The sequence below is a fragment of the Heterodontus francisci genome, chromosome 29 (genome assembly GCF_036365525.1).
Source record: "Heterodontus francisci isolate sHetFra1 chromosome 29, sHetFra1.hap1, whole genome shotgun sequence".
NCBI classification, from domain to species: Eukaryota; Metazoa; Chordata; class Chondrichthyes; order Heterodontiformes; family Heterodontidae; genus Heterodontus; species Heterodontus francisci.
The window spans coordinates 18764768-18776703 of NC_090399.1; the positions used below are offsets into that span (position 1 = coordinate 18764768).

The window sequence follows — 11936 nt, forward strand, 5'->3', positions numbered from 1 at the left end:
GCTTACAGCTGCAGAATGTCTCAAGAGATAATGTCAATAAAACAGTGAGTGATACTGTGTTCAGTGTGAGATCTTGTAGCTGCAGTTTCTGAAGGCGAGACTGGGGTGGTAGCATTATTCTGATCATTGATACGAAGCAGCAGCTTTAGTTCTCTAAGCCTTTTTTGGTGGCTCCATGAAGTCTTCTTGTGAAACCAGCCCGGTCCAGGGTACCCGACTGAGAACATTTGCTCTAAAGAATGGATTGGGGAGAGAAAGATCACACCTGATGTTCTTGTCGGCTGATTCTCTGTCATGGAAGAGGTCATTGTAAGTCCTACAGAAAGTAACAACTAATTAACATAAGTCTAAGAATTTGAGTAAAATAGACGAAAGGTGAATGAAACTTTTCTGTATGTCATAAAAAAGCAAGATGGTCGAACAATGTAAAAAAGTGATAGGACTAGCCTAATTTGACTCCAGTTGCACACTACTCTTAAATGCCCATCCCTAAGTTGTTGTGAGGACATTATAACACACTTTTCATGACCTTAATGTCTTTTGGTACTGTGGCAGGAGTGGAAAGCTGATTGGAGAGATTCGAACATGGAGAGAGAACCGTTACCAACATCAGTAACATGGCAACTAGAAAGGGACTCGGCCCCTTCCATCCGAGCAGGCACAAGCTGAGGTGCCGGGCTGTTAGCATTTCTGCCCCTCTCCCTCAGCTGGGTCCCGTCTCCCCTCCCAAGGCTCAATGCTGGACTCATCCAGATGAAAAATCCCACCCACCAACACCTCCATCTCTGTCGGAGACAGAGACAGAGAGATGGCAGTGATGGGTGAGAGGAATTGAAGAGAGATGGACTCAATAAAGTGTTTCCAAAAAACAATCGATTCACATGAGCGGATTTACAGCATCTGCAGCATTTTTTTTCTGTGAGAATAAGTTTGGTTTTCTGAGCAGATGTGAGGAGCTGAGAATGGAATGAGTGGTGGTGGAATGGAGACACTGCATGCTGTTCCTCCTGTCCTTCAGGGGGCACTCTGATTATCCTCATGCCTGTTTACTGTTCGCTACTCTAAAAATCACATCTTGCCTTCTTCTCCGCCACTCTTTGGCTTGTATGACCTCCAACACCCCCTGTCAGTGTATTTCGAGTCATCCAGCTGTGGGTAACCTCTTGCCTACTGCCCTGTGGCTCTTTGGTGTGTGTGATCCATCCCAGGCCCCACCAGTGTATTTCGGGTCATCCAGCTGTCGGTTACCTCTTGCCCGTTGGGGATAAATATTACAGCCATGGACTGGAAACACTGGGCCGCCATCAGTTGTTGTGTTTCTTTATTAATTGAATGATTAATGTAACTGGATATTTCACCGCACTCTTGACCTGCTCTCTGAACTTGCACTGCGTCGCCCCATAAATAAATGTGTTTGTGCAGCAACTTAAATTCAACAGCATAATTCCAACTTGTTGAAATATATATTCAGAATTGTTGTAAGCCCCGGGATCCCTTCCTGCAATGTTATAATATAAGAATTCCAGTACATTTACCAACCACAGAAGTAAGAAGCTGCCGGATATGGTGAAGAGCAAAATCACAGACTTCCTTCTGCTCTCCATCTCTGGGTCACTGTGATTCTCTCCCTTCCTCTGACCCCTCAGTCCCTTACGGACTCGACTGGCCACTAAAATGTGTCTGACTGTCAGAGCGTTGAGCAACAGAATTAAAACGAATGGGGACAATGGGGTTAAAACTTTATCAAACCAGTCATATCCAACCCATCCGGGCTCAGTAAAATAGCTTGGCTTTATATAACAGCCCCATGGTAAGTTGTTGATTATCGATCCAGGTTCATATACAAAGTACGTGGGGATATTTCTTAAACAGAGCAGAATGAAGGTTGTTGCTAGAACAACAGTGGCAGTTTTCCCGGTACAATATTTTGTTTTCAGCTTCTGGCAACAAATGGCCACAAATCGATCAAAGGAGAAAGTGACAGTGAACCAGACAGAACAGTCTGCGGCTGCACGACACAGGACAATGATAACACTACACACAGGGGTGACCCGCAGAAAAGATCCCGGGAAATAATAATAAATGATCCTGTACAGTATGACCTCAGTGATAATGACCAGTAGATCCGCCGTTGCCATGGCCACCAGGTAGTGAGTGGTGCAGGTGGAGAGGCCGCACTTTCCCCGGGACAGGATCACAATCGCCAGTAAATTAACTGGAAGAGAGAGAAGGAAAAAGAGACTGGAAATTACTGATCAAGCATTCTCGGCGTCGGAACCCAGAAAGTAAGTGAAAGATTCTAGCACAAAAACAGGTGGGTTCAGGGCTAATCAGAGGTTAAAATTTTAAAATCTGAACCCTGGACCCAACCGACCACTGACCCGCCCACTTCCAGGTTTAACAGAGTTGGAACAGGGGACAGACAGACAGCCGCTCCCAAGAGGCAGGTAGCTAATTTAAATATTTGAATGAGGCTGAAAGTCTCTGAATTAATCTGATTTCCAGGTTTAACTCTGCACGGCCGGATTTCCCAGTTATATCCCACACCAGATACAAAGACACCTGGTATTGATAAAAGCAAAATACTGTGGATGCTGGAAATCTGAAATAAAAACAAGAAATGCTGGAACCACTCAGCAGGTCTGGCAGCATCTGTGGAAAGAGACTATGAGGTTGGAAGCTGTAGAGGGAAGATCTCCAGAGGAGATGAGGTCAGTGACAGTCCTTTGGACAGTGATGACTGGCATCATCCCCCCCTCTAGGACCTGGCCCTTCCCTTCCTTTACGATCGGCCCCCCGCCACCCTGGGATCTCAGGCCACCTTACCAAGGATCAGACACAGCTCCTGGGATCAGATCACCCTCCTAGGAATAGACCCTCTCCTGGGCTTGGACTCCCTCTACTGGGATCAGACCCTCTCCTGGGCTCGAAAGCCCGGGAATCAGATCCTCCAATCCTGCCTTACATTGGGCACTCCCCACATCCCCTCCATCCCCTGGAATCGGGCATTACACCAGGAGATGAGATCCCTTCCAGAGTTCCTGATCAGACACGCTCCAGGATAGAGATGTCACCACTCTCTCCTCATCAAGAATTGGCGTTTGTACACACTCCAACTGATTCCCTGTGTCAGGTTCAGACCGCCCTGGTCCTGAGGCCTGTTCCAGAGTCCTCATGGCCCTGCTGAAGCCATACCTGTCAATCAGGGCGAAGAACTTGTAAAGAATTGAAGAGCCAGGCTGTGGAGTTAAAACTCTGAAACGCCACTGGAGGCACGCAAGAGGGGCACGACAATTATCATGGGTTATTTTAATCTAAATGTCGACGGGACAAATCAAATTGGCAGGGGTAGCATGGAAGACGAATGTGTAGAGTGCATCAGGGATTGTTTCTTAGAACAAGACGTTGCAGAACCTACCAGGGAACAGGCTATTTTAGATTTGGTAATGTGTAATGAGGTTGGATTAACAGGAGATCTCAGAGTTAAGTATCCTCGAGGGGGGAGCAGTCATAACATGACAGAATTTCAAATTCAGTTTGTGGGTGAGCAACCCGGGTCTCAAATCAGTGTCTTCAACTTAAACAAGGGCAATTACAGAGGTATGAAGAAAGAATTGTCTCAAGCAGGCTGGGAAAATAGACAACAGGGGAAGTCAGCAGATGAGCAGACTTTTAAGCAGATATTTCATAACACTCTGCATTTATTCCAGTCAGAAGGAAGGATTCGATGAGAATGATGAACCACCCGTGGATAACAAAGGAAGTTAAGGAGATTCTCAAATGGACTGCAGCGGTTCAAGAAGGCAGTTCACCACCACCTTCTCAAGGGCAATTAGGGATGGGCAATAAATGCTGGCCTCGCCAGTGATGCCCACATCCCGTGAATGAATTTAAAAAATCAAAAACAGAGGCATGCAAATTGGCGGAAACTATTGTTAGGCCAGAGGATTGCGATTTTATTTTAGGAACCAGCAGCAGATGACTAGAAATCCAATAAAGAAGGAGAAAATTGATTATGAGATTAAACTGGCAAGAAATATAACAACAAGCATTAAGAGCTTCTACGGGTTTATAAAAAGGAAGAGAGTAGCTAAAGTAAGTGGGGGACCCTTCGATGGTGAGACTGTAGAATTAATAAAAGGGAACAAGGAAATGACAGATAATTTAAACTAATATTTTGTATCAGCCTTCACAGTGGAGGACAGTATAAACATCCCAACAATAATAGATGAGCAAGGTGTAAATGAAACGGAGGGACTTGTAACAACCTCTATCACGAGGGACAAGGTGCTGAACAAACTCATGGGAGTAAGGGCAGACAAGTCGCCAGGACCTGATGGCCTGAATCCAAGGGTTTTAAAAGAAGTAGCTGCAGAGATAGTGGAGGCATTGGTTGATATACCAAATCACACTGGATTCCGGTAGGGTACCAGCGGATTGGAAAACTGCTAATGTTACACCCCTATTCAAGAAAACAAGGAGGCAGAGAGCAGGAAACTATAGACCAGTTAGCTTAACATCTGTCATTGGGAAAATGCTACAGTCCATGATTTGGGCGGCACAGTGGCGCAGTAGTTAGCACCGCAACCTCACAGCTCCAGCGACCCGGGTTCAATTCTGGGTACTGCCTGTGTGGAATTTGTAAGTTCTGCGTGGGTTTTCTCCGGATGCTCCGGTCTCCTCCCACATGCCGAAGACTTGCTGGTTGATAGATTAATTGGCCATTATAAATTGCCCCTTGCATAGGAAGGTGGTAGGGAAATGTAGGGACGTGGTAGGAATTTGGAATTAGTGTAGGATTAGTATAAATGGGTGGTTGATGGTCGGCACAGACTCGGTGGGGACAAAATAAGAGCTCAGGGTATTGGTGGTAATGCGTGGGCATGAATTGAGGATTTACACACGGAGGCCAGAGAGTCTGGATTAATGTGGCTTTTTTTCAGGTGGAAAGCCATAACTTGTGGGTTGCCACAGGGATTGGTCCAAGCGTCTCGACTATTTACTATCTATATTAATGATTTGGAGGAAGGAAAAGAGTGTATTGTATCCAAATTTGCTGATGATACAAAGGACACAAAGAATATTCAAAGGGATATAAATAGGTTAAGTGAATGGGAAAAAACTTGGCAGATGGAGTTCAATGTGGGAAAGTGCGGGGTCATCCACTTTGACAGGAAAAATATACGGCAAATTATTATTTAGATGGAGAAAGACTGAAAAATACTGCAGTACAGAGGGATCTGGGTGTTCTTACACATGAAACGCAAAAAGTTAGCAAGCAGGTGCAGCAATTAATTAGGAAGGCAAATGGAATTTTGGCTTTTATTGCTCGGGAGTTCGAGTTTAAAGATAGGGAAGTCTTTTAAAAACAGCACAATGTGTTGGTGAGGCCACACCTGGAGTAATGCATGCAGTTTTGGTCCCCGTATTTAAGGAAGGATATACTGGCATTGGAGGCAGTTCAGAAAAGGTTCACTAGGCTGATTCCTGGAATGAAGGTGTTGTCTTATCAAGAGCAGCCAAACAGTTCAGGTCTTTATTCATTGGAGTTTCGAAGAATGAGACGTGATTAGAAGTTGAGAATATGTTTCCACTGGTAGGGGAATCTCGAACTAGGGGACATTGTTACAGAATAAGGGGTCACACATTTAAACTGTGACGCAGAGGAATTTCTTCTCTCAGAGGGTGGTGAATCTCTGGAACTCTCTACCTCAGAGAGTTGTGGGGGCTAAATCACTAAACGTATTTAAGGAGGAGCGAGATAGATTTTTGAAATCTCGGGTATTCGAGGGTTATGCAGAGCAGGCATGAAATGGGAATTGAGGCCTGGGAGAGATCAGCCATGATCTTATTGAATGACAGGGCAGGCTTGAGGGGCCTACTCCTGCTCCTATTACTTATGTTCTTATGTTCCCCACCTATGTCATTTAATCCTGCTAATATCCAGGCTTACGAATTGGAGCAAAATCAATATAGTACAACTACTACATATCTGATAAAAATAGGAGAATGTTGAAAACATTCTGCAGATCAGGCAGCATCTGTGGGTCGAGAAATGGAGTTAACATTTCAGGCCAATAGGCTTCAGAAACATAGAAACATAGAAATATAGGAGCAGGAGGAGGGCATTCGGCCCTTTGAGCCTGCTCCACCATTCAATATGATCATCCAAACCCTGTAACCTGTTCCCCCTTTGCCCTGCATCCCTTGATCCCATTAACCCTAAGAACTATATATAACTCTTTCTTGAATATATTTAATGATTTGGCCTCAACTGCTTTCCCTGGTAGGAAATTGCACAGGTTCAACACTCACTGGGTGAAGAAATCTCTCCTCATCTCAGTCCTAGATGGCTTACCCCTTATCCTTAGACTGTGACCCCTGGTCCTGGACTCCCCCGCCATTGGGAACATCCTTCCTGCATCTAGTCTTTCCAGTCCAGTTAGAATTTTCTAGGTTTCTATGCGATCCCCTCTCATTCTTCTAAACTCCAGTGAATACAAGCCTAATCGACCCATTCTGTCTTCATACGTCAGATCTGCCATCCCAGGAATCAGTCTGGTGAACCTTCACTGTACTCCATCCTTAGCAAGAACATCTTCCTCAGATAAGCAGACCATAACTGCTCACAATACTCCAGATGTCGTCTCACCAAGGCCTTGTATAATTGCAGCAAGACGTCCTTGCTCCTGTACTCGAATCCTCTCGCTATGAAGGCCAACATACCATTTGCCTTCTTAACTGCCTGATGCACCTGCATGATAGCTTTCAGTGACTGGTGCACAAGGACACCCAGGTCTCGCTGCACCTCCCCTTTCCCAATATATCATCATTCAGATACAAAGAACAAAGAACAAAGAAAATTACAGCACAGGAACAGGCCCTTCGGCCCTCCAAGCCTGCGCTGATCCAGATCCTCTATCTAAACATGTCGCCTATTTTCTAAGGGTCTGTAGCTCTTTGCTTCCTGCCCATTCATGTATCTGTCTAGATACATCTTAAAAGACGCTATCGTGCCCGCATCTGCCACCTCCACTGGCAATGCGTTCCAGGCACCCACCACCCTCTGTGTAAAGAACTTTCCATGCATATCCCCCCTAAACTTTTCCCCTCTCACTTTGAACTCGTGACCCCTAGTAATTGAATCCCCCACTCTGGGAAAAAACTTCTTGCTATCCACCCTGTCTATACCTCTCATGATTTTGTACACCTCAATCAGGTCCCCCCTCAACCTCCGTCTTTCTAATGAAAATAATCCTAATCTACTCAACCTCTCTTCATAGCTAGCGCCCTCCATACCAGGCAACATCCTGGTGAACCTCCTCTGCACCCTCTCCAAAGCATCTACATCCTTTTGGTAATGTGGCGACCAGAACTGCACGCAGTATTCCAAATGTGGCTGAAACAAAGTCTTATACAACTGTAACATGACCTGCCAACTCTTGTACTCAATACCCCGTCCGATGAAGGAAAGCATGCCGTATGCCTTCTTGACCACTCTATTGACCTGCGTTGCCACCTTCTGTGAACAATGGACCTGAACACTCAAATCTCTCTGTACATCAATTTTCCCCAGGGCTTTTCCATTTACTGTATAATTCACTCTTGAATTGGATCTTCCAAAATGCATCACCTTGCATTTGCCCTGATTGAACTCCATCTGCCATTTCTCTGCCCAACTCTCCAATCTATCTATATTCTGCTGTATTCTCTGACAGTCCCCTTCACTATCTGCTACTCCATCAATCTTAGTGTCATCTGAAAACTTGCTAATCAGACCACCTATATTTTCCTCCAAATCATTTATGTAAATCACAAACAACAGTGGTCCCAGCACGGATCCCTGTGGAACACCACTGGTCACACGTCTCCATTTTGAGAAACTCCCTTCCACTGCTACTCTCTGTCTCCTGTTGCCCAACCAGTTCTTTATCCATCTAGCTAGTACACCCTGGACCCCATGCAACTTTACTTTCTCCATCAGCCTACCATGGGGAACCTTATCAAACGCCTTACTGAAGTCCATGTATATGACATCTACAGCCCTTCCCTCATCAATCAACTTTGTCACTTCCTCAAAGAATTCTATTAAGTTGGTAAGACATGACCTTCCCTGCACAAAACCATGTTGCCTATCACTGATAAGCCCATTTTCTTCCAAATGGGAATAGATCCTATCCCTCAGTATCTTCTCCAGCAGCTTCCCTACCACTGACGTCAGGCTCACCGGTCTATAATTACCTGGATTTGCCCTGCTACCCTTCTTAAACAAGGGGACAACATTAGCAATTCTCCAGTCCTCCGGGACCTCACCCATGCTTAAGGATGCTGCAAAGATATCTGTTAAAGCCCCAGCTATTTCCTCTCTCGCTTCCCTCAGTAACCTGGGATAGATCCCATCCGGACCTGGGGACTTGTCCACCTTAATGCCTTTTAGAATACCCAACACTTCCTATCTCCTTATGCCGACTTGACCTAGAGTAATCAAACATCTGTCCCTAACCTGAACATCCGTCATGTCCCTCTCCTCGGTGAATACCGATGCAAAGTACTCGTTTAGAATCTCACCCATTTTCTCTGACTCCATGCATAACTTTCCTCCTTTGTCCTTGAGTGGGCCAATCCTTTCTCCAGTTACCCTCTTGCTCCTTATATATGAATAAAAGGCTTTGGGATTTTCCTTAACCCTGTTTGCTAAAGATATTTCATGACCCCTTTTAGCCCTCTTAATTCCTCGTTTCAGATTGTGCCTACAATCCCGATATTCTTTCAAAGCTTCGTCTTTCTTCAGCCTCCTAGACCTTATGTATGCTTCCTTTTTCCTCTTAGCTAGTCTCACAATTTCACCTGTCATCCATAGTTCCCTAATCTTGCCATTTCTATCCCTCATTTTCACAGGAACATGTCTCTCCTGCACGCTAATCAACCTCTCTTTAAAAGCCTCCCACATATCAAATGTGGATTTCCCTTCAAACAGCTGCTCCCAATCTACATTCCCCAGCTCCTGCCGAATTTTGGTAAAGTTGGCCTTCCCCCAATTTAGCACTCTTCCTTTGGGACCACTCTCGTCTTTGTCCATGAGTATTCTAAAACTTATGGAATTGTGATCACTATTCCCAAAGTAGTCCCCTATAGAAACGTCAACCACCTGGCCAGGCTCATTCCCCAACACCAGGTCCAGTATGGCCCCTTCCCGAGATGGACTATTTACATACTGCTCTAGAAAACCCTCCTGGATGCTCCTTACAAATTCTGCTCCATCTGGACCTCTAACACTAAGTGAATCGCAGTCAATGTTGGGAAAATTTAAATCTCCTATCACCACCACCCTGTTGCTCCCACATCTTTCCATAATCTCTTTACATATTTGTACGTCTATCTCACGCTCGCTGTTGGGAGGCCTGTAGTACAGCCCCAACATTGTTACCGCACCCTTCCTATTTCTGAGTTCTGCCCATATTGCCTCACTGCTTGAGTCCTCCATAGTGCCCTCCTTCAGCACAGCTGTGATATCCTCTTTGACCAGTACTGCAACTCCTCCACCCCTTTTACCTCCCTCTCTATCCCGCCGGAAGCATCGATATCCTGGGATATTTAGTTGCCAATCATGCCCTTCCCTCAACCAAGTCTCAGTAATAGCAATAACATCATACTCCCAGGTACTAATCCAGGCCCTAAGTTCATCTGCCTTACCTACTGCACTTCTTGCATTAAAACAAATGCACCTCAGACCACCAGTCCCTTTGCGTTCATCATCTGCTCCCTGTCTACTCTTTCCCTTAGTCACGCTGACTTCATTATCTAGTTCCTTACAGGCTTTTGTTACTACCTCCTTACTGTCCACTGACCTCATTTGGTTCCCATCCCCCTGTCACATTAGTTGAAACCCTCCCCAACAGCGTTAGCAAAAGCACCCCCAAGGACATTGGTTCCAGTCCGGCCCAGGTGTAGACCGTCCAATTTGTAATAGTCCCACCTCCCCCAGAATCGGTCCCAATGTCCCAAAAATCTGAACCCCTCCCTCCTGCACCATCTCTCAAGCCACGCATTCATCCTGACTATTCTTTCATTTCTACTCTGACTATCACGTGGCACTGGTAGCAATCCTGAGATTACTACCTCTGAGGTCCTACTTTTTAACTTGGCTCCTAACTCCCCAAATTCTGCTTGGAGAACCTCATCGCGTTTTTTACCTATATCATTGGTGCCTATGTGCACAACAACAACTGGCTGTTCACCCTCCCCTTTCAGAATGTTCTGCAGCCGATCGGAAACATCCCTGACCCGTGCACCTGGGAGGCAACATACCATTCGGGAGTCTCGTTTTCGACCACAGAACCGCCTATCTACTCCCCTTACAATCGAATCCCCGATGACTATAACCCTTCCACTCTTTTTCCCGCCCTTCCGAACAGCAGAGCCAGCCACGGTGCCATGAACAAGGCTACTGCTGCCTTTCCCTGGTGAGCCATCTCCCTCAACAGTATCCAAAACGGTATACCTGTTTTGGAGGGAGATGATAGCAGGGGACACCTGCGCTGCCTTCCTGCTCTTTCTCTGCCTTTTGGTCACCCATTCCCTTTCACCCTCAGCAATCCTGGATCTGCGGTGTGACCAATTCGCTAAACATGCTATCCACGACCTCCTCAGCATCGCGGATGCTCCAAAGTGAGTCCATCCACAGCTCCAGAGCCATCATGCGGTCGAACAAGAGCTGCAGCTGGACACACTTCCTGCACGTGAAGAAGTCAGGGACATCAGCTGTGTCCCTGAGCTCCCACATTGAGCAAGAGGAACATAACATGGATCTGAGATCTCCTGCCATTTTCAATCTTAAGCTTAACTTAGTCTTAACTTAGATAAACGAAAAAGGAACGAAAAGTTTTCACCAATCACACGAAAAAAAAATAAATAGAAAAAGCCTTAACTTATCTGCACACCACAGAGTCCTTTTTTTTGGTTAGATAATCACCTGCCTTTCTGTTTCTGCCACCAAAGTGGATAACTTCATATTTATCCACATTAAACTGCATCTGCCATGTATTTGCCCACTCACTCAACCTGTCCAAATCACACTGCAGCTTCTTTGCATCCTCCTCACAGCTCACACTCCCACCCAGCTTTGTGTCGTCTGCAAACTTGGATATATCACATTTAATTCCCTCATCTATATCAGTAATATATATTGTGAATAGCTGGAGTCCTAGCATTGATTCCTGCTGTACTCCACTAGTCACAGTCTGCCAGAGATCAACAGTCTTAAACTAACGATAGAGCCAGTGAAAAGTGGGGTATCGCAGGAGGAGGAAGGGTGGAGTGCAGGAATCATTCAATGATAAAAGGGATAATATTGCAATGGTGCAAGGCGAGTTGGACAATTAAAGATACGGAGGATGGGTCCAGAGGAGGTGTAAATGGTGACAGCTGAATAACAGAGGGAGAGGGTAGTATGGAAAGCTGGCAAAGCGGAGTGGGTTCCAGTGGCCTGAAAAAGTAACAGTTTGGACCAGCCTGCCTACTGTGGACCAATAAGGGATCCCCAGCCCAAGCACAAGCCCACACCCCGGCCACTCCCAGTGACTTTAGTGTAGTCATCCTCCATTACCATCAGAGATCATCTGGGCAACGGTGAACAATGGTCATAATCTCAATTTTTTAATCACAGGTTGAGTCCGACAGACAATACCATGTCTAATTGAAAAATATAGCATTGGTCTTCATTGCACTTCAGTGGAAGAGTGTAGGAGGTCGAGGAGAGAGAGGTCCGGGTGTTCGTGGGATTTGGAATTAAAGTGACAAGCAACTCGAAGCTCAGGGTGACGGTTGCAGACTGAAAGGAGGAGTCCTGCAAAGCAATCACCCAATCTGTGTTTCCCTCTCTCCCAGTGTCCAGGCGACTCCATCGTGAGCAGTGTATACTGTTACTAATTTGCAAG

General features: G+C 45.7%; 1 protein-coding gene across 1 annotated transcript; it reads right to left on the minus strand.

Annotated features, from left to right (window-relative positions):
- Positions 1-1304: 1304 nt before the first annotated feature.
- On the minus strand, positions 1305-11595 carry LOC137345705 (probable G-protein coupled receptor 139). The gene is made up of 2 exons (XM_068008968.1): positions 11520-11595; positions 1305-2251 (listed from the first exon to the last, which is right to left on the minus strand). The coding sequence occupies exons 1-2, from the start codon at positions 11593-11595 to the stop codon at positions 1305-1307; spliced, it is 1023 nt and encodes a 340-aa protein (XP_067865069.1).
- Positions 11596-11936: the final 341 nt, after the last annotated feature.